General features: G+C 41.4%; 1 protein-coding gene across 1 annotated transcript in view; it reads left to right on the forward strand.

Moving 5' to 3' along the window:
• Positions 1-23,571, forward strand: part of HAUS3 (HAUS augmin like complex subunit 3) — an 800,246-nt gene that overhangs the window by 49,214 nt on the left and 727,461 nt on the right. The window contains exon 3 of the mRNA XM_044062780.1: positions 22,211-22,650. Within this exon, the coding sequence (XP_043918715.1) occupies positions 22,211-22,650 (440 nt within the window). The remainder of the gene's footprint in view (positions 1-22,210; positions 22,651-23,571) is intronic.

A 23,571-nucleotide genomic window follows, 5' to 3' on the forward strand; every position in this document is an offset into this window, starting at 1 on the left:
TCCCTTCCTAGGGTGGCTAGGCCCTCTCCTTCTGTTTCAAAGGCTTCTCCCAGGGGCAGGCCAGGTTTAGCTTCAGTTGGTGTTACCCCTAGCTCTTCAGGAACTGTGCCCAAGTAGCATATGCTTAAAATGGCAGAAGATTTGATTACTTTGATTAGGGTTCTATGCCCCCTCCTGATAAGAGACCTAGGGTGGAGCCTGAGTTAGGGAGTTTTGAGCAGGCTTCAGATGTTTCAGAGTCTTCGGCTGAAGACTTGCAGGAGTACTCTCCTTATTCTGATTCTGATGTGGATGATTCTACTCCTTCTGCTTCTCCTCCTGAGGATTTTTCTTTTCAGAAACTCTTCACTCCATGAGGGGGCATTTTAAGTGGGCAGGTCAGCACTTCTCTGATTCCAGGAAAAGGCTTAGGGAATTTTTGTTTCTACCCCCGCATAGGCCTTTGGCTATACCTCCTGTTTTGGATGTAGTGGAAGATGTTTTTGCAGAGGCTTCTCTTAATTCTGATTCTTTGCCTCCTGCTCCTGTTAAACCGGATAGGTATTACAGGGTGCCTGAAGCTCATAAGTTTCTTTTTAAGAGTCCTAGGGCAGACCCAGAAACTGTTAGCCAGGGGCCTAAAGGTGTTAAGGCTTCTGTTGTAAAGAATCCGGTTCCTGCAGACAAAGAGGCCAGGGCCTTGGATAGATGGGGAAAGAAAGTTTGTACTTCTTCCACTCTTGCTATGAGGGCTTTGAATTGCCAGTTTCACATGTTGAAATACCTAAACTATCTCCTTTCACAATTGAAGTCTAAGGTTGATGCTCTGGCAGAAGGTATTGATTGTAAAGAGTTGCAAGATTTAGTACATGTTTCTGAACAGGTGGGTAAGCATTCTTTGCAATGTGGTTTTGATGCTGTACAGGCCTCGTCTAGGGTGGCTGCCACTGGGTCAGTTCTTCGCAGGCACGCCTGGCTGAGGGATCAGAATTTGTCTGACCATGTTAAAACAAGAATTTTAGATGCTCCTTTGCAATCTGACGTGTTGTTTGGTTCTCCTGTTGAGGCAGTTTTAAAGAAAATGGAAGACAAGGCTAAGTCTATGCAGACTGTTAAAGATTTTTTGCAGGTCCAGCCTCCAAAGTTTAGTAGAAATTGGCCTACTAAGGGGTGGACGTATCCTTCTTATGATTCCCAGTCTAGGGGTAGATCTAGACGTGGTAGGGGCAGAGCTCAGGGCTCTTTCAGGCCTAGAACAGGGAGTTCTCCTGCACAGTCTTCGGGTGAGGGCAGGGGTCAGTCCTTTCGTAAACAGACCCAATGACCTGCCTTTTCAGCTGCCAGAGCCTTCTCGTCTGGCAGCACCTTTGGGAGGAAGGTTGGCACTTTTCAAAGAAAATTGGAGTTTAATTACCCAAGACAGATGGGTATTGGATGTCATACATCACGGCTACAGGTTTTATTTCCATACCTTGCCTCCTTTCAAAGGCATGCCAGACGTTCCTCCTCAACAAAGACTAGAGGCGCACAAGCAAGTTTCTCTGTTGCTCCAAATAGGGGCCATACAGCCGGTCCCTATGCCAGAAGTGGGCCTAGGATTTTATTCTCGCCTGTTCCTAGTACCAAAGAAGGGGAACACGTGGAGACCAATTTTGGATTTATCTATCCTCAACACTTATCTGGACATTCCCAAGTTCAAAATGTTGACGTTGCAGCAGCTTTTACCTCTGCTGGGCAAAGATCATTGGATGGTAACTTTGGATCTCAAGGAGGCTTACCTTCATGTTCCTATCAGACTAAGTTGCAGGAAGTATCTGCGTTTGAGCTGGGACTTCTCACTATCAGTTCTCTGCATTGCCCTTTGGCTTATCTACTGCGCCCAGAGTGTTCACGAAAGTTCTGGCTCCAGTGATAGCTTTCTTCAGGCTAAAAGGAATACAGATCTATCCTTATTTGGACGACTGCCTGATTCTGGCTCAAGGAAGGGAAGAGCTTCTTCATCATTTGGAATATGTGATAGCAGTGCTAAGATGCCTGGGGTATTCTGTGAGCGAAATAAAGTCCAGTCTAGTACCCTCTCAGGACATGTGCTTTCTGGGTGTGAGACTGAATACAGCATCCCAGATGGCCTTTTAACCCCGGACAAACAAAAGAGTCTTTCCCTTTACTTCCATCAACTATCTCATCAGTCCGGGCTGACTGCAAGGACAGTCCTTCAAGCCTTAGGGTTCATGGCATCTTGTATTCTGGTGCTTCCCAATGCCAAACTGCATATGAGGAAGCTACAATGGTATCTCAAAATGTATGGACACAGCACTGCCAGGATCTGGACACTGTCATTCAAATAATACCTTGCATTCAAAAGGAATTTTTGTGGTGGGCTCAGGAATGTCACCTAAACAAGGGACTCTCTGTGACCCGGCCAGAGGCGAGTCAGATTTTAACGACAGATGCCTCAGACAAAGCTTGGGAGCTCATCTGAATGGAAAGTGGATACAAGACAAGTGGCCTGCCAGACTACAACATCTGCATATCAACATGAAGGAGATGTTAGCAGTCCAGTTTGCATTAATAGCTTTCAAGGAATTACTTCTTCCAGGGCAGGTGTTGATTCTAACAGACAACACAACTGTCATGTGGTACATCAACAAGCAAGGGGAACATTCTTATCCTCTATGCAGGCAAGCAATGATTTTGTGGGAGACTGCTCTCAGTTTACAGCTCAATCTTCAGGCAAGGTTTCTGCCAGGAGCACAGAACTCCTTAGCAGATGTGTTGAGCAGACAATTATGGATCCCCACGAGTGGAAATTGGATCCTCATGTATTTCAGAAATTGACAGTGTCCTGGGGAACTCCAGACATAGATCTGTTCGCTTCTCCACTAAACCATCAGCTGCCAAAGTTTTGCACAAAAGGTTTCATCCCACAGCTTGGAGAGTGGATGCTCTTTCTTTCAATTGGAGCAATCTTCATGTGTATGCCTTTCCACCTCTGCCTCTCCTCCCAAAGGTACTTCTAAAGGTCAGACAGGACAAGCCAAGGATGATTTTAATAGCTCCAGATTGGCCTCGACAGCACTGGCACCCATTACTGAGAAGTCTGGTACGGAAGCCTCCATGGCCTTTGCCTTCGATTCCACACCTGTTGTCACAGGAGGACAGCCATTTGCTCAATGTCAAGCTTCACTCTCTGCACCTAACAGCCTGGCATATTCTGTTTTGAACCATAGTGGGCCTCCACTTCCTCAGCAAGTTTTGAATGTTATTTTGGAAGCTAGAAGGCCTAGTACAAGGAAAGTGTACGAGACAAATGGAAGAGATTTTTATTTTGGAGTGCAGCAAAAGATTTTGATGTTTCTGAGCCTAATTTGTGTGTGGCTCTTCAATATCTTACTGAGTTACTAGACAAAGGTTTGTCTTTCTCTTCTATTAAAGTTCATGCTGCAGCAATTTCAGCTCACTATGATTGCGACCCACCATTGTTTTCTCATCCTTTGTTCAAGCAATTTCTTAGAGGGGCAAAGAATATAAGACCCCCACGAAGAGCTCCTACTCCTGCTTGGGATCTCAATTTTGTGTTGGAGAAACTCACTCTACAACCTTTTGAGCCTGCAGCTACTTCTGAGTTAAAATATTTGTCATGGCAGACTGCTTTTTTGTTGGCCATTACCTCTGCAAGAAGGGTTTCTGAATTGCAGGCCCTTATGGCGGTTGAGCCTTTTTTGATTTTCCATAAGGATAGGGTATCATTACGTACTAATCCTTCCTTTATGCCTAAGGTGGTTTCTAGTGTGGCTTTAAACCAAACTATTCATTTGCCTACTTTTATGCAAATCCCCAAAATAAAGGGGAAAAGATTTTGCACACTTTAGATGTACACAGGCAGTTGCGTTATTATTTGGACAGAACTAAAGGGTTCAGGCAGTCTCAGCAATTGTTTGTTTCTTTTGCTTTGAGTTCTCAGGGCAAGCCTGTGTCAAAACAAACTATTTCTAAGTGGATTGGGTTTTGCATTGCTTTCTGTTATTCCCATCATGGCAAGGAGATTCCAGCTGGGATTAGGCCTCATTCCACTAGGGCTACTGCCACTTCGACAGCTTTTTTGAGGGGAGTGGCAACCAAGGATATTTTGGAGGCAGCTACTTGGAGTTCAGTGCATACCTTCTCTAGGCATTATCACCTGCCACTTTACTCTAAATCCAGGGCTGGTTTTGCCACTGCTGTTTTGCAGGGCATTTTGGCAGCTCCTGCTTCTTTGTAGTTTAGCCATCCTCCCTTACCTCTGCTTTGGGATTCTACCCAAGTGTAAGGACTGCAGCAATGTGAGATGAAGAACATAGTACAGTTTTGTACCTACCATAAATGTAGATGTTCAAGATCCACATTGCTGCAGTCCAATTACCCTCCCTCCTTCCCCTCTGTAGTTAGAGGTGGTTGTGTGGGTTGGGTTGTACATTTTGTGTATATTGTATATATTGTACATATAATTAGTGCAAGGGTGGTTGGTTGGTTGTTTGCTGTCTTTTGGTTTTGACCTTTATTTTTAGGGTCTTCTGACATCTGGGGCAAGAAAAGACTGAGGATATGACGTCGGTCATGCGCATTTGTACCCTGACGTCCTGATGTCAGTCAAATGCGCCTTGACCGACGTCAGCCTTATACTTTGATATTCGGGCCGACCGAGGACAGCGGACTACCCAAGTGTAAGGACTGCAGCAATGTGGATCTTCGAACATCTACATTTATGGTAGGTACAAAACTGTACTTTATAGTGCCCCTCTACTAGTCACTCATTAGACCCATCATAATAGAGTACAATGCCCCATGTGGGATGTACCTTACAAGACACTTCCAACAGCTGGAAAGAACACAAAAGTACCTCACCAAGAGGATTACTGGTCCCAAACATATGTCCTATGCAGCCCGACTGAAAAAACTCCAGCTGTACTCAGTTACTCAGTGGCATATCGCTTACTCAGAGGTGATCTCTGCCTGACTTACAAAACCATGTCCAACTCGGACTTGATGGTCATGCTCCAGCTAAAGAAATCCAAGTCACTGTGAACCACGCGCTCTAGTGAGCTAAACCTCGCCACAACAATAAATAGAACATGCTGGAGGGATAGATTCCTGTCACAGAGACTCCCCATGCTTTGGAACAAAATTCCACATTACATCAGGCAGAGAGCCCCTCACTAACGCTCTCTTCAAGAGAAACCTAGACAAGTGGATGGGTAACAGAAAATACACCCCTGGGATCACTTCATTGGTTCTGCTTGACAGAGGATCAGTTAATTAATCAGTGGGGTGGTGATAGCTGACACACTCTGGCTAGGCTTATAAATGCACTCGGGCAGATAGCCTAGTACCTACCTATGAACCTATGTGTACAGGTGAACTCGATTCCCCATTTATTTCCATTCAGGTATTCCACAAATTTTTGTAGGTCTTCCAAATCACCCTTCCATATAAGCCAACAGTCATCCACATAACGTCGCCAGATGTCCATTTCTGGCAAAAACAAATTATGTGAGGGGTCATATGTGATATGTTCTTCTATATAAGCCATGAATAAATCGGCATAACTGGGGGCAAAGGATGCCCCCATAGCCGTTCACTGGTCTGCCAGACGCATTTGTCCTGATAGTAAAAAAAAAAAAAAAAAAAAAAACATTTTTGGTCAAAACATGTTCCGTCATTAGTAATAACAGCGTGTTGAAACCTGGAAGATATAATTCAGCAACACCCAACCAATACTCTACGGCCAAAAGGCCAGCCCAATGGGGGATGTTGGTGTATAGGGAGGCCACATCCAGCATACAAAAGAACCAATGGGGTTCGACCTGAGCATCTGATAGTATTTGTAAAAGTTCGGTAGTATCCCGTATTCTAGATCTCACCAGGGGCAACAGAGGTTTTAGGTATTGTGTTAGGAAAACCGCCAGAGGTTTTGTTAGTGATCCCCTACCCGAAACAGTCGGTCTTCCCGGAAGATTGGTTAATGATTTGTGGATTTTAGGTAGCAAATATAAATATGGCCTTTTGGGATAGGTTACAGTAAGATGTTTTGCAGTGTTGTTGGATATGATCCCTTCATCCACAGCCAACTTAAGGAAGTCGTCAATCTGATGTTTGAATGTGCTGGTGGGGTCCATTGGTTCTTTTGTACGCTGGATGTGGCCTCCCTGTACACCAACATCCCCGATTGGGCTGGCCTTTTGGCCGTAGAGTATTGGTTGGGTGTTGCTGAATTATATCCTCCAGGTTTCAACACACTGTTATTACTAATGACGGAACATGTTTTGACCAAAAATGTTTTTTTTACTATCAGGACAAATGCGTCTGGCAGACCAGGGGAATGGCTATGGGGGCATCCTTTGCCCCCATTTATGCTGATTTATTCATGGCTTGTATAGAAGAACATATGATATATGATTCTTCATATAATTTGTTTTTGCCAGAAATGGACATCTGGCGACGTTATTTGGATGACTGTTGGCTTATATGGAAGGGTGATTTGGAATACCTACAAGAATTTGTGGAATACCTGAATGGAAATAAATGGGGGATTGAGTTCACCTGTACACATGACATGATCTAAAGCAAATCACGTTTTTGGATGTTTTAGTTACCAAAAATGTGGATGGAACTTTGGATACACAGCTATTCCGCAAATCTCCTGAATAGAATTCTCTCCTACATGCGTCAAGCTACCATCTGTCACATGTCATTCACAATATACCAAAATCTCAATCTATGAGAATTAAACGCATTTGTTCTGGTAGTGACAAATATGACCATCATAAAACAGATATGGTAAGGAGATTTAAGGAATGTGGGTATAAACCTGGAGTGATTACTGTGGCATGCAGGGAGGTCAGTGGTATGGCCAGACAGGAATTGTTACAATATAAACATAAATCTAATGAGTCAGCCCCTATCAGATTGATCACTACATATGGGCATAACACAGGCATTTTCTGTGATGTGGTACAACAAAATTGGAACATCTTTCAGGCAGATGAGGAATGCTTGAAACTTATGCCGAAACCAGTCTGTCTTGATGTGATAACTTTAAAATAAAGTTACACTTTATACACCTTGGTGCTGGCTTTTTGTCTTTTGAATCATTGTTTCTTTAAGCCATGCACTGCTGCACTTGCAGGGGACTATTCTGGACTATTGCAGAATTTATCCCAAATGGCATTCTCAGAAAGCTGTAAATGTCATGGAGTACAAAAAGTAGTTAGCAATGAAGATTTATCAAGCTGAATTGGCAAAAAGAACTCTTTGCATCTACAACAGAAGAAATAGTGGCATTTGGCATCAAGGCTGCAACTTCTTTGACTGTGCGTATTGGATGATGAGGTATTTTTAATGCTTTGTTCAAATGTCGTGGGTCAGTACATATTCTTGTGTCATCTGAGCTTTTCTTGTGAGCCAATACCATGGAAGATATTCATTGAGTTGGGAGTTTTAACTGGACAAATCACACCGTGTCTCACTATTTTATCTAACTCTGCCTTGACTCTGTCCTGCATGGCTATTGGAATTTTTCGTGCTGTACTGACCTCTGGGTCTAACTTCACGGAGTACACAACTGGAAGTTTGCCTGATTTGTCTTCAGACAGATCAGCATAAGTAGAAAAAATGTACTGGGCAAAATTAGAGTAGTGGTGTTTTAAGCTAACATGATGGTCTTCCTTATTAAATGAAAGCAGTTCCATGTTCAAACCGTCTCTGAGCCCTAATAATGACTGGACATGCCTCTTGACCACATAAAATTATAAGTCGTAACTTCTTCCAGCACAGTAACATGAAAGCACTACAGAGCCTTTGGTTTCAATTTCTTCACCTCCATAAGCAACAAGCTTCGCACACCTTGCCAAATCAAGCCTTTCACCTTCACACACTCCGGAAAATGTTTCTGCTGACATAGCATTGCACTTGAACCTGTATTAACTTTGAGCTGTGTGGGTTTGCCATTTATCCGGACTGTACAAAATACTTCATTGTTTGCCCTCAAATCTACTGCATTGACCGTTTCATGAAGCACTGATACACCATCAACATAGAGTAGAATTGCCACTGTATAACCGATCAACTCGTTTCTTAAAATGTTTCCTTTTAATAAAAGAATGTGGGCCTTTTGATTTACAAAACCTTTTGAAGTGATTCCATTTATTGCATTTGTGGCATTGCTGACCAAAAGCTAAACATTTTTCCCTTTTAAGATTCATGACTTCACCACAATAATGACAGCTGGCAGTGAAACTAGGTTTGGGGCCCATGCTTTGAGTTTGCTGACTCACTGTCATGCTTCACTGAGACTGTGATCTCTGGAATTTGCTGGGAAGCTCTGGGGTTTGCAGTGAGTGCTGCAGGGGTTACAGTTGCTGCCATGTACTTGGGCACGTTTCTTTTAATAACGTGCTGTATACTATCAACATAAGCTTTATCACTGTGCCTTCTAGAATTGTTCTCATTTGTAAGCATATTTGTGTGCTTTTTTGTGAGCTCGTATATCTGACAATTCTCAATGGCCTTATTCAAAGTTAAATCACTGTCGCAAAGCAAAATCTTTCTAACAGCATCGTCATTTATATTGCGCACAAGTCTGCCCTTTATCAGTTCCTCCCTTAAAGCTAAAACGTGCAGATTTGGTGATTTATTTTTCAGGTCAGTTATATGTGCTGCAAAACATTCACCAAACTTTTGATCCCTTGTGTAAAATTAAGTGCCTTTCCATTATAACATTTGCTGGGGGTTACACATTTCTCTAAGTTTACGTTTTAAGCCCTGTGGGTCCTTCCTTGTCTCAGCCTGTACGACAGTATGACTGTTTTCCCTCTCTCAAGTATAGATAGCAGGTGCATATACAAATGAGCGTTCCCTTTCTATGGCTTCTGACCCAGCTAAATTAAGTAGAATGAATGCCTTTGTATGGTCATCTTTATCAGAAAATGCCTGTATGAAGATGTCGTACTCTTGCTCAAACACTCTCCAGATCTCAGCAATATTACTGTTAAACACAAGTCCACTGGGTTTTCGAAATCCATCTGCCATGCCCACAACGTATGCACAAACACACTGAAATTATGGCCCTTGTAATTATGTACGAACAGTTTTGTGAGCTTGTAATAACATTCAAATGCACAATAAACTCTTCAAAATACTGTACTTAGCAAAATATGCTCTGTAATGGCTGTACTTTGTGAAATAGCTTTACTGTAACACTGCACAAGCATGCAAACACTTAATATACTTCTTATAACTCTGATGTCTTTGCTTAATATGAAAAGTACATGCTTTGCGAAAATGTAATTTCCCTTTATTTTATTAATTTTATGAAATTCGGACTTTATTTCAAACATTTTCCATAGTAATTTGAATATTTTTATCAATATTGTACATAATCTGTTTATGGAAATATCGTTTAGAACGTTCTATATGCCCCATTTTGTATTACACGAAAATAAATAGTGCTAAGCAAGTTTTAATACCTGAAATTCGTTTCTGACATGTTTTGCAAAGTATGCACATTTTAGGGATGATCTGCTCATATGTATTTCACCAGCTGTAAGCAAGTGCCTCTAGTCAAATTACTCAAGCCGCCTTCAACTTCATGCCCTTTGGCTATGTCTGTTTCTGACTCCTTGTCGTTTAGACATGCTGCTTCTGACACCATGTCGCTCGTTCGTCTCTAACACATATAACAAGAAGGCTGGGGTTTTCATTTAGATAGAAACACATCAGGATGGATAGCATCATCATTTAATATGAAAGAACTAGTTAACGGACAGACCTTGCATACATACATACATGCTTACATATCAACTGCTTACTACAAAATGGCAGTCTAGCTTGCACGTGCTCAATATTTATAAACGTTTGCAAGCCCTTGGATAGCTTGTACATATACATATATTGATCTACAAACAGTCTCAACAGAATTAAGGTAAGTATATGTGCAAGAAGAAATTGTACAGGGAGTTCTAAAAAGAATTCTCAAACCTCGCAAAATAAGGGACAGTCTGACAGATGAAGAGGCATTGTGACCGCCTCCCACTCTGGCCCATTTTTCCTTCCAAAAAGTCTGAATCACCATTTTTCTGTTTGGCAGCAGATTGCTTTTCAGAATCCGTTTGTCTGAAGCATTCGTCAAGGTTACAGATGGTAGTGGAAGTCCTCCTCTCCACGTGGAGGGGAATGTTTTTTATTCAAGGATGTTCTTAGCGCCAAAGAAAGAAAATAGTTGGAGAGCAGTTCTGGATCTTTCTTTCCTAAACCCATTTGTGATGATGCCCAAATTCCGAATGATGCCTCTCCTTCTCTTCTTTCTAGTTTTCTGGTAATACTATACGTGGAGGATGCTTATCATGACACCCTTATTCATCCAGACTTTGGAAGTTTCTTAATGTGATCCAGACACATAAAATCTTATTAGTTCTCTGTGTTACCCTTTGGGCTATCCACTGCACCAAGAGTGTTTATAAAGTGTCTAGCTCCAATTGTAGCTCATTGCAGGTGATAGGGCATTCAGATTTTTCTCTATTTAGATGATGTGCTTAATCTTTGCAGAGTGTTTTCCAAAGCGTCGGGAATCTCTCTTGGGTGAGTTCTCTTATACAAGCTGAGATTCCAAGAGAACATTCAAAAGTCTTTCTTGACTCCCTCACACAGAATTGTGTTCCTGGGATGTACACTAGACACCTCAGCTCAAAGAGCTTTTCTTCTACTGGAGAATATATTTGGATATTTTTTAAGGTTTCCACTCTGACCTCAGTCACTGCAGGTAGATATCTTGGGATTTTTGGGTCTCATGGCATGTAAAATTTTCATGTTACCCCTGGCAAGACTCCACATGAAAAAGATACAGTGGTATCTGAAATCTTTTCAGTCTGAGCATCAACACTCTCTCTTTTCAAATCCCACTGCTGGGGTTTGTCAGAAGTGAAATCCCTTGGCGGAGACAGCATAAGTTCAATAGGTAGGTACTAGGCTATCGGCTCAATGGCCTAAGTAAGCCTAGCCAACAAGGTTCCCTAGCTTACGCCACCCAAGAAAGTTATTTTTCTGTGCCCCTGTCGAGCAGAGCCACCAAAGTGATCCCCGGGGTGTATTTCCTATTTCCTATCCACTTATCAAGATTTTTCTTGAGTGCTAATGAGGAACTTTGCTTGACATAGATGGGTAGCTTGCTCCAGAGTATGGGAAGTCTCTGGGACAGGAATCTATCCCTCCAGCATGACCTGTTCATTGTGGTGACAAGGTTTAGGTCCCTAGAGCATGTAGCTTGGAGGGATTTGGATTTTTTTTTAGGTGTAGCATGTCCAACAGCTCTGGGTTTGACATAGCTTTATATGTTAGGCAGAGATCACCTCTGAGTAGGTGATATGCTACAGAGTAAAGCTGGAGTTTATTGAGACGGTCAGTGTAGGGCATCTGTTTGAGGCCAGTAATCCTCTTTTTGAGGAACTTCTCTGGCCTTTCCAGCTGCTGCAGATGTCTTGTAGGTACATTCCAAAAGGGGCGTTGTACTCTATAATGGGTCTGAGTGTCGAGTAAAGGGGAACAATGACCTCTTTTTTTTCCCTAGATGAGAACCCATTTGTGATGAGGTGTGCCACGTAGAAGGATTTCCTGACTACTGTGGCGATGTGATTATCAAAGGAGAGACTACTGTCCACCTGAGTCCACAGATCTCTTATCACACATTTGGCGTTAAGTAGATTGCCGCCTGTGTGGTACTTCATGGGTACAGAGTTTTTACCAAAGTGGATGACAATGCACATTTTGGCATTGAGCTTGAGGCCATGGTTCTGACACCAGACATCTGTCTCAGTGAGGCCCTTCTGTAGGATGTCCACATCATTTGGGGACTCGACTATGGCTCCTAGTTTGCAGTCATCTGCGAACTTCGTTAGCCAAAGGCCTTCTGTGTTAGCCTGTACTTCAGAGTAGATGGCAAACAGGTGAGGTCCCAGGACTGAACCCTGTGGTACTCCACTTGTCACTGGTTTGAAGTCAGATTTGGAGTCTGCAACTTTTACAGTGTGGGTTTTGTCAGTGAGCCAGTTGGCAACCCATGTTGTGACATAGGGATTTATACCTAGTTTAGTGAGCTTAGCTATAATTCCAGAATGGGGGATGGTGTTAAAAGCATTGGTGAGGTCAAGATAGGCTGTGTGAACCACCTTACTCTCATCTACAGCTTTGGTGACTGTCTCAAAGAAGTCGATCAGGTTCAGGAGGCATGATCTGCCTTTTACAAACCCTGAACTGGGTGGGGTCCAGAGTTTGGAGGTTACCAATGTCATTGTTTGAGTTCTATGATGATACGTTCCATGGCCTTACAAACCAGGCTCGTCAGGCTAATAGGGCAATAGTTCCCGGGATCAGTGGTGGGCTCCCCCTTTGTGGAGTGTGATAACTGTTGCTGTGTGCCGTTCAGTGGGCACAAAGCCTGATGTGAGATTATAATTGAACATGGTGCTTAGGTGGGGAGCCAGTTTGTTCTGAAGTTCGTGTAAAACGCAGCCTGGGATGTTGTCCAGTCCCATGGATGCTGTGTTTTTGGCTTTAAAGAGTGCAGCTTTTACCTGCGTAGTTGTGATTACAGGGACTCTGCATTCTTCCTGTATAGATATGGGCCCGTTAGGGGGTGAGAGGGAGTAAAGTTAGCACTGAACCGATCTGCCAGGATGTTGGCAATATCAGTTGGTTCTGTAATTTTCATGCAGTTGTGCTGTAACTCAGAGCAGATCTGGGTGTTGCCATTGAGATTCTTGACACAGCTATATAGAATGCTTTGTGGTTGTCCCTAGAATCAGTGGCAATTTTGTTTTCATAGCTAGCTTTGTAGGATCTTATAAGGGATCTCAGCTTCTTACTGAGGCTGACCAGGGAACTCCTCCACTCATGGGATTTTACTCTTTTGCAACAGTTTCTTCCTTTTGTTGTAGAGTTTGTTTATGGCAGGGGACCACCAGATTGGCTTCCTTTTTTTTTTTTTTTTTTTTTTTGGAGGATAGCATCTTGGTTCTGTTTGGGATAGCATGATCTATGCACTCGTGTAAGTGCTTATAGAGTGCATCTGTGTAGGATTCAGCAGTCGTAACTGTATTGGCCATCTGCATGAGTGTCATGACATTCACCACTTCTGTCATAAGAAACATGAAGTTGGCTTTGGAGAAATTTTTTACCATGATTTCCTTAATGGGGGGTGGGGACGGGATGTGGATATCTAGGGTGATTCGCTTATGGTCGGATCTGACCAATGAGGAGTTGAAAAAACAGAAGCAGCAAAGCAAACTAAATAAAAATGCTAGCAGGCAGAGTTTCACAGGCACAAATCACTCAGGTGATGATAACCAAAGGTGTATTTAATGATAAAAATCCACAAGAAAAACAAATAAAATGTGAGCGCTTTCTTTAAACAAGTGTTAACTTCATCAGACACCATTAAAATGTAATACAGTCATTTATATACATATAAAAACACTCTGTGTAAGCAAAGAGAGGCAGCTAGCTAAGCAACACTGAGACAAAACATTAATTAACCCCTTGATGACTGTTACAGTTGAAACTGTTGCATCTGAAATACAACTAAAACTTGTAATTAAAAGATAAATTATTAGTCTCATACTTGTGTCATGAATGATTCTAAATAGGATAAAACTAAAACCAAAGTCATTTTTAAAATCTCGTGTTAAATATTCACATAATGCTAAAATGTTTACCAAAGCCAAATACATATAAAAGTGCTTGTGCTTAACAAATGTTTTGAGATATTTTGTTCCTTTCTAGGGCTTTTAATTTCAATACAGGAGAGATGGATGTCCTGTCATTTATCCCTGGCCATCTATCTGCCTGTAGTAAGATTTGCCACCTTGACTCCTTTAACTCTAACTGAAGTCCCCAAAGGATCTGGTACATGAGTAGTTTTCCCAGTTAATGGTGGGGTAGTTGAAATCACTCATTATCCGGGTGTTTAGTTGAACTCTAATATTTTCCACTATATCAAGAAAAGAGGAGTGGGAATCCCGGGGCATGGTGAGGGATCTGTAGCAAGCTACAATTTGGATTGCAGTTTTGCCCAGAGTTGGTTGCACTTGGATAACCTTGGATGCATTATGCTGAGCAGGTTTCCATTTTCCCCTCCCTGCTGCAAAGCAGTCAGTCACCATAGATGCTTTGGACTTTGCTTGGGGAGCAGTTGCAGGAGGTGTGGGACACTAAGGACAGACACAAGCACATAAATGTCAAGAAGATGGTTTCCCTGATCAGGGCACTCAACTCTCTTTGCTCCCCGGACCTCCGGTGTTTACAGACAGTACCACAGTCATGTGGTACAGTAGCAGGCCAGGAGGAACCAGGTCGTAAACCCTTTGCAGACTAGCCATGTTAGCTTGAGATATAGCTTCACAGCACAGTGTTGCTCTGCAAGCATCCCAGATTCTGACAGAGTAGAAGCTGAGCAGGACCAAGGCAGACCCTTAAGAATGGAAACTAGATCAGGAAGTCTCCATGATTTGATCCAGTGAGGCATTCCTCCAGTAGACCATTCTGCCTCCTCTCTGAACAATCAACTAGCAAGATTCTGTTGCAGGAGTCCATGCAAGATGACCTGGAAGACAGATGCTTTTTCTTTCCCTTAGACAAGACTGTTCCTGTATACTTTTCCACCCTTTCTACTTGTATCCAGGGTACTTCTGAAGATTCAGCAGGAATTCCCCAAGGTCATTGTGGTGGTTTCCTTATGGCCCAGTGAGCTGTAGTTCAGGCTTCTTGTGGAAATGGCAAGGGGCAGTTAACACAAACTTCCTCACAGACCGGATCCACTCACACAAGAATGGATAGGTTTGATGCACCCTACCATTAATCACCTGTAATTGACTGCCTGATGATAGGATCCTAATTCCTTTTAGGCACCTGTTTTGTGAGGACATGCATCCAGTACCAATGGAAGCAAGAAAGCCTGCTGCTAGAAAATCCTGTATTAGCAAATGGAAAAGGTTTTCTAGTTGGTACCAACAATATAACCAGCACCCATTAAGGGCTAGTCGTTCTCTGGTTTTGCATTCTTTGTTTCAGTAATTTTCCTATGGCCTTTCTTATTCCTCTGTTAAGGTTCATTTATTGACCATTTCAGCATGTCTGCTCATGGGTCCTCTTGAAAGCAGTTTTGCATAAGAGGCCTTCTGGAAAACTGGTGGCCACTCCTTGGGATTTTAATTTTGTGTTAGGGAAGCCAACACTTGCATGTGAACCACCTAATCTTGCTGACTAGAAAACAGTTTATGGATTGCTGTGCCCTCTTCAGGAAGGGTACCTGTATTACAAGTGCTTATGTTGAGTCAACAGAGCTTTTTCGATAGGAACAGGGTTTCTTTGAGAGCTAATCCTTCTTTTATGTCTAAAGTGGTGAGTTTACTTTAATCCAAATTATCCATTTCCTTTCCTGAACCTAATAATGAGGGAGAAAGGATACTCTGTACCTTGAATGTCCACAGACAGCTGATGTGCTATCTTGACACAACCTAATCTTTCATATCTTCAGATCAATTGATCATTTCTTGGGGGGGTAAGAAGAGACAACCTGTGTCAAAGCAGACTATTTCCAAATGGTTGTCTAAGGCTATTACCTTTTGTTGTACTCACCGTAACAGATCTGTTCCAGGTAGGTTCAAGGCCCACTTTACAAGGCCTTAGCTTCATCTTTGCCTTTTTGGAAAAGGTTGGAGTCGAGAAGTATTCTTGAAGCTGTTACTTGGTCCTCTATACATCTTTTACAAAGCATTAGAAGCTTAATTCCTTATCTAGGTCACAATCAAGACCATTCTCCAGGGGCTCATAGGCTCTTCTCCTACCACCTCCCAAATGTAGTAAGCTGTGGTAATTTACCCATGTAGCTAAGGTTACTGCAACAGATGAACATAGTACAGTTGTAAGTTGAACTTGCCATATCAGTTGTCCGCATGATCACTGCTGCAGTAGCTGCTCCCTCATTCCGTCCAATGATCACTGCTGCAGTAGCTGCTCCCTCATTCCATCCCCATTGGGGTTTTTTTTTGGTGTGTTTTTTATGCCAGGGCACAGGAATTTTTTGTTCCTAGCATTGCACTTTCAGGGCTCAGCCTCCCTTTGTTTGTTGGTAGAAAACCTCTGAAGGGCTTTGCGCCTATTGTCTTTTAGTCTGCACAGTTTGAGCTGCTTGACAGTTCGGGCGCATGTCAGGTGCCCTGAAACTTTGGAAGCTGGCCGTCTGTTATGTCCTTGGCAGGATATAACTCGTATAGCTAAGGCAACTATAGCAGTGATCATTCTAATATCTACTGTTGTGGTAAGTTCATTTTACACAACTGTAGTTTGTGTTCTCAACATGGATGTCAAGGTTCACTTCTCGAGCTTTGGTCTCTTGGGGTTTTGGTCTTTGAAGTTTGTTGGCATCCGTGTGGGCACATAAGCCGGTTATGATCGGAAGCCATCTCATAATCTTCTGTGTTATTTACTGCACAGTGCTTCACTAGGTGTTCCTTCTTGAAACTGTTCCCTTTTAGGATATTTAAAAAAAAATTCCTACTCCATTCGATATGCGTTTCAGATCATCCATGTGGGACCTTTACAATCGGTCCATGGTTGAATGTCCATTAATTAAATCTGTCTGCCTATGCCTTTGGTGAAACACCCTCTAGGTAAAAGTTTTTTATAGCCTTTGGTAACCATGGTTGTCTGTTGGCTTTCAGAGAGTCCTCTGCAAAATGTGTAGATAAAATTCTGTCCCACTCACCTTGGGGCCATCTTTCTCTTGTCCATTACGTCTCAAAAGCCATGAAGGAGACCGTGATATAAATTGCTCTCAGTTTCTTCAGCAGTGGACTGGTCCTTTGGTCTCTGGCTATGGGCATTGTTGCTGTGTTGTCAAACTTTGTGTTACAAGTTAATCAAATATTTATCAATGGCTGCACGTATGGCATCACTTATTTCTTGGATACCAAAGTAACTGCTGATCGGTAATGATAGCCATTTGTCTTAGATGACCCCTCCCCCTCCCCCCAGTATCTGCAGTGGCTTTAACAAAGGCTTTAACAACCTCCTCCATTTTAAGGCCAAATGTTGTTGCTGTAGTCTACACAGGTAGAGATGAGTGATACTACTCAGTAGTAACACCTCAGTCTTAAAAGGATCACAGTTCGCAGTCGCAGTTCACAGGTTTTATATTGCAACAGGGTTTTTCCAAACTCTTTCCAGTCATGGTAGAGTATACACTCCTCCCTTTGCCAAGGCATGTAGTGAACCACAGTCATTTCTTTCTGCATCAGAAACTGTAGTACTTTCTAAAAAGGTAATGCTAATGGTTGAGATCAAAAAGTGCCCATTACCTTTCTCTACCAAATGTCATATTTCAGCTCATTAGTAGGCAGCACTCTTAACCATTGATCCAATGTCTATTTTCATCCATTCAAGCATGTGGGTTGTTGCATCTGATGGGATCTGATCTCGGCGCTGGTCTCAAAACTTTTCAGATTCAGAGGGCTGACTCCTCCTGTACCCGTAATTCCCTAGGTTGTGCCTCAGATACCCAGATCTTGTTTGCTGCTCAAACAGTATGGACATGCTCATAGTGCTCTGCAGTGGCAGTAGATACTGTTTCCTTCTTACTGCAACTCCTCTTCTACGGTGAGAGTTTTTCTTTCACCAACTTCTCAATATGGTGATTTTTATAGTAAACTGTTCTTGTATTTTCTATTATCTTAATGTAGTTTAACCCTTTAAGGCCTTTGCTGTTTAGAACTCCTGCCCCATCATGAGAGTTTTTCTCTCTCCTGCCTTTCTGTGACTTTCATTACTCTTAGAGTTGTTGTAGTTATAACTCTTAAAAATTTTTCTCTAGCTTTTCTTGTGTTAGTATGTCTGAGTCAACAGGATTAAAAAAGCACTCAGTGTGTGTGCACAAACTTCCTCCACAGACCCACACTCCAATTTATTTACATTTTATTTTATTTTTACATTTGTTTACCAGGAAAATTCAACTGGGCCAGAAGCCCATTTTCAGTGGAGGCCCGGGGAGAAAGCTTCACTATAAAACTTAATTAGTGTAATAGTTACAGTGCAACATAAAATGAAAGATGAAATTAACAGAACAGTAATTAGCATAAACTATAACTAATTACACAGCAGCAATACAATAAAAAGTAACATGAATGACATGAATAGAATTTCAAAGGAAAGATGGTACATGGTCGACAAGAGAGGCCAATCTTCACATCATTGTCTTGGAGCTGAGAGCAATTCTCCTAGAGTTGCAGGAATTTCAGGACCTTCTCACCAAGGATGTGATGCCCATACGGACGGACGACATGATTGTTGAAGAACCTGTTCTTATCCTGTTTGTCGAGAAGCCATGAGGTTTTGACATTGGGCTACATCTTCGGTGGTTTCTGATAGCAATGCACATTCTGCGAACTTCCAGTGTGCTCATAGACAAGTTGAGCAGGACAGTGCTGATGCCTCAGCTGTATTCCCTCAATCCTACAGTAATACAAGCAGTTTTCAGTCACCGGGGCCAACCTTGCTGCAACTTTTTTGCCTCCTATCTTAACAACAAATGCAGTAAATATTTTGCCCTGATGTGCCCCCAGGGGGGGGGGGGTCACAGAGATGCTTTGGTCCACAAATAGCCCCCCAATCTCCTGTATACTTTTCTCCTCTTTACCCCTAGTGAACAAATTCATATAGAAAGCAAGGCAGTGCAATGCCAGGGTGATCCTCATTGCTCCCTTTTGACCCCAATGGACATGGTTCCCCTACCTATGTCCTCTTAGTACATCTCCCATGGATGTATCATTATCCAGATTTACTAACTCACTCATTCGGACTGCCTCCACTGGATCAGAAGTCCATGAAGGTAACCGCATGTTTCCGTCTGTTTTAGCCATTGTCAGAGGTGCTAGGCTTCCTCCTGCAGTAGTCATTATATTTTCTGCCTCACAGAAACCGTTGACTAGGAAAGTTTACCACAGTAGATTCTCAATTTGAGCCTACTCCAAAGGTTTAGACCCCTGTTCAGCACCAGTTCCTTCCATACTTCTGTTTTTGTCTGATCTCTTTGACAAATGCTGTAGTTTTCAGTTAGTTTCAGTTGGTGGCTATTTCCAATTTTCATGTTGGACGTAATATGTGGATTGCATCTGTCAAAATATAAAAAGCTGATTGCATCTCTCAAAGTCCTTCCTCAAAGGTGCATTTCTGTTCAGACCTCCCATTAGCGACCCTGCACCCCCATGGGACATCATTCTGTTACAAGCTTTAACCCAGGCTCCCTTTGAACCAGCTAGCACAATAGATTTAAACTTTTTTACATGGAAACTATTTTACTATTCACAGTAACATTAGCCAGATGGATCTCAGAGCTAGAAGTCATCTCATTATACTCTGTAATATGCTTCCCTGATACCACCCAGTTTGACGGCTTGAGATTCTGTCCTACATGTTTGGATGAAAATGGACAACATTGGATACAAAAGCTATGTACTTAGGTTGGATCCATGTTGTCTGATTTTCATCCACGTCAGACCCCCCCCCCCTAAATTGTCCCCTGTGGCTTCGAGATGATTGAATGGCGTATGTGCACAGTCACACTCCACTGAAATATGTTAAATCAACTATTCCAGATCACCAAGTTTATGATTTCTGTTTGGCAAAGGATTTCCTTTCACTAGGTACATTTTTTATATATTTCACAATAATAGGGGCAAACTTAATATGAGTATTTGAGATACAACCTAGGGAATTATGGGGAGGCGGTGTCAAAACTCTGGATCTGATGAGCTTTGAGATTGGTGCCAAGATCGGATCCCATCAGATCTGACAAACCACATGTTTGAAGTGGACGGAAATCTGACAACATGGATCTAATGTTATTTGAGTAGAACTGGAGATTTCTGTAAGAGAATTGCATCATGGAGGAAATATAGGGTTAACAGCCTTAGAAAGTCTTTTATGACAAGTGATCGTATTGCTCATGGTGTCTGCCCTGACTGTTGCTGCAGCCAGAGCTCCTCTGAAAGATGCAGTACTACAGATAGTACCCTTTTTTATATATATTTTGCAGTTATTTAGCACTGCTGGCCACTTCAGAATCCTGTAGGCCCGGAGTAGTACAAATGTTTGAATCTTAGCTTTCTAATGGTAATCTTTAGCTATGTTTCAGTTACCGTAAGAATGATGCTGCTCATTATCTAGAGGAACGTCTCAGTACGTTCTTCATTTATGGGCATTATTTTTTTATTCTTTTAAACTCGCTTTCTGAGATTTGTAAACATTCCAATTTTAGATTTTATGCTGTTTAGAGTGCTTGTTTGAGCTGTTTGCGGCAATATATTTGCAACATCGGACAGTTGATCAACCTTCAACTTCACTGCAGTAAAGTTGCAATATCAGTCAGATGATCAGGATTCAGTCTTAAATAGCAACAGAAATAGTCATTATTTTCCTGTTCCTCTTGCTAGTGGTATTTTTAATTGAAATAATGCTACAGTAGAAAAGATTGACATATTATCTGCTCAGGTGTTGCTACTTAACAGTTTTCTTTTACTGTCATTTTAATGCAGTGCAAAAATGATCCATTGTAGTTGAGCTATGTTAATTAGAATTATGAATTCTACTATTGTTATACATAATTTCCATAATGAGGACTTGTTTAGTCAATCTGAAGTTGTGTTGAATTTGCTCAATATTTTGATGTTTTTCAGGGTGTATTAAGCATGTACATCACTCTAGGATATATCAAATAATCTTTTCATTTTTATAGGTTCATAGGTTGGTACTAGGCTATCAGCCCTAGGGCCTATACAAGCCTAGCCCTAACAATTCCCTGGCTATTTCTTCCTACAGTATTTACTTCCCTGGACCCCTGGGCCTTTTATGATTAAAATGGATTATTTGGTTAAAATATATATATGGGTGACTAAGTTTTATTTCTCAGTTTCTAATACAGGATGATAAAAATGAACAAAACAATTTGGAGTAGAAATGTGTTGTTCTGAGACATGTTTTAGCTAAAACTATATTTAAAAGCACATCTTCTGTAAATTCCATATAAAAGTTGTTTGTTCACTCTTTTTAAGGTACCTTGTATGTGACTAAGTGTTTTGTGTGACTTGATAGGGGAAAAGAGTCTTAAGACTTTGAAAATAAATGCTTAAAATGAAATATTCTGGTAATTTAAAATGATTAGTTAGATTCAGTTTTCCAACGGTGTTTTCTGCGATCCAGTGGAGTACCTTACATCTCCTTGAGAAACAATATAAAGCAATACTGAACTAGTTGAACTGTGTGCATTTTAGAAGAAAGGAAGCCAAGTGTAAAAAAAAAAAAAAAAAACTTGATGCTGCAGAGTAGTTGGTGGTATTCCAAATGGAAGTAGCTTTCAAAACCATAAATAAAGTGGTACAAAGACAAGTAGACCTACAAGAGAGTGATTCAAGAGCAGTATGAAGAGAGTGGTGATGCAGTTTCCCTCTTGAGATAGGTTCAGATATGGTTTAAAAGTAAGCAGAACCAGTCTGAGGATCAGAAAAGTGTGTAATCTAAATTAATTCAGATGGTTGGTTAGATCCCAATTCTAACAGTCCACAGTTCTGGGGTCACGTTTTCTGCATGCCAGAGAAAGGTAGCTTAAGTTTTGTTTGAGAAACCACACAAGGCAATGCTGGGTTAGTTGAACTGCATGCATTTTAGAAGAAGGGAAGGAGGGTAGAAAAAAAGCTTTAGATAGTCTAGAGAAGTTTGTGTTCGAAATGAAAGTATCTTTCCATAAAAGAGGTGCACAGACAAGTAGACGTGATTACAAGAGGTAGGCTGAGGATAATGTAAGAGTGGTGAACATGTGAAAGAGTTTCCCTTTTAGACTTTTTCAGAAATTGTGGGAGAAGTAAGATATACTTGTGTAAATACAGTTTTGAAATGGTGCAGAAGTAGATGGCTCTTGTTCAGCTACAGTCAAGATCCATTTTTGCTAATTAGATAAGTGAGTAAACCAAGTTGAAAGACTGTCTTCTCTGCTATAATATTTTATGCAGGACCTCCCAGAATTTTGACTGTGCTCTGCTTATTTTACACTGGCATATACTGTGAATATGGAAACCTGACTTTTTTTTTTTAATTGTGCAGCTGCTTTCATTTCAGTTGTAGTGTTTTAATATCCGTTATATGTTGATTTATGAAGGTCCCTAAGAAGGAGGAAGTAGTTGCCAGAATTTCTGATTTTAAAAAGGAACTGTTAGAAGTTGATCATCAAATGGAACAAATAAACAGTGAATTGCTTCCTGCTTTAATAAGGGAGAGTGCACGATTGTTAAACATGCCTATTGTGAAAGGAGACCTTGACCTGCAGATCACACGCCAGAACTACTACATATCCAGACAAGATGAAATGTGCAGTTACTTGACAAAGCAGAAGGCCTCCTTTGAACTTTTACAGTTAGCTTATGAACTTGAATTCAGGAGACACAGGGGTGTTCATCGCCAACTTGAGAACCTAACCAAAGAACTTGAGCAAAGCAGGCATGGCCTAGATTGTCAGTTAGAGGTTCTCTCAGATCCAGTAGTATTACAAAACAGGAAACCACGCAATACAGTTGATTCAAGAGACTCTGCTACTCAAAGGTAAGCTGCATGTATTTATTTTTGTTTTGTGTAATTCGTTGAGTGGGTAGGAGATTTGCTTTTCTGTGTCAAATGAATTAAAATAGATCTTCTATAAACCAATAAAACCAGAGTAGATTTTTTGTGTGTTCACTAAATTTGTTAACTTTAGATTTTTGTTATACCTTTTTGTACTTGTTTGCATTTTTTAGATGAAGTAAGATGCTTGTTTATTATGTAACTGGGTTTATAAGGAGTTCAGTTTCAAAATAGTCATTTGGATTGTACCTAGATGATATATTTAAAGAAGTGGTGTGTGTCTGAAGACCATTTAGGATGAGTGTGGTACACTAGCATGTATGTTAAAGGAGAAGATTTTAGGCAGTAGTAGAAAAACCTACCTGAGCAAAAATAAATATCCACATACTGAAGTTCTTTTGAATGTAAAATTAGTATCCTTAGGAACATGGGAACAATATGTAGCAAGTGATCTTGAGAACCATAAGATGCCTAGCCATATACACATTTAAGCAAATGTGTGAAAATTTAAGCCTTTCCTTTCAAGCACTTTATAGTGATCACTTTCCAAATCATGCAGGGCTTTACTTGGCAATCCTAGTGAAAATGTACGTCTACCCATTCAGTCATCAAGACTAGCCTTAAAGGTAGTCAAAATACTACTTTGACCTGTAGTGGTAACATACCCATAGACTAGGAACTTCCAGACAGGGTCACTCTACCAGGGCTTTGGCTTCTTCTGTACTTCCTTGAAAAGGAGTGGTGTATTCAAAAGACAGCAACTTGGTGTTCTGTGCATACTTTCATAACAGTATCACAAACTGGATTCCTTTTCCAGTTCCAGAACAGACTATGCTTGGACCATTCTCCAGGGGCTTCTCCTATTATCCTAAGATTTGGTACTCTAACCATACAGTTTATAGA

Source organism: Protopterus annectens, chromosome 2.part1 (genome assembly GCF_019279795.1).
Source record: "Protopterus annectens isolate FY-2018-M chromosome 2.part1, PAN1.0, whole genome shotgun sequence".
Lineage (NCBI taxonomy): Eukaryota > Metazoa > Chordata > Ceratodontiformes > Protopteridae > Protopterus > Protopterus annectens.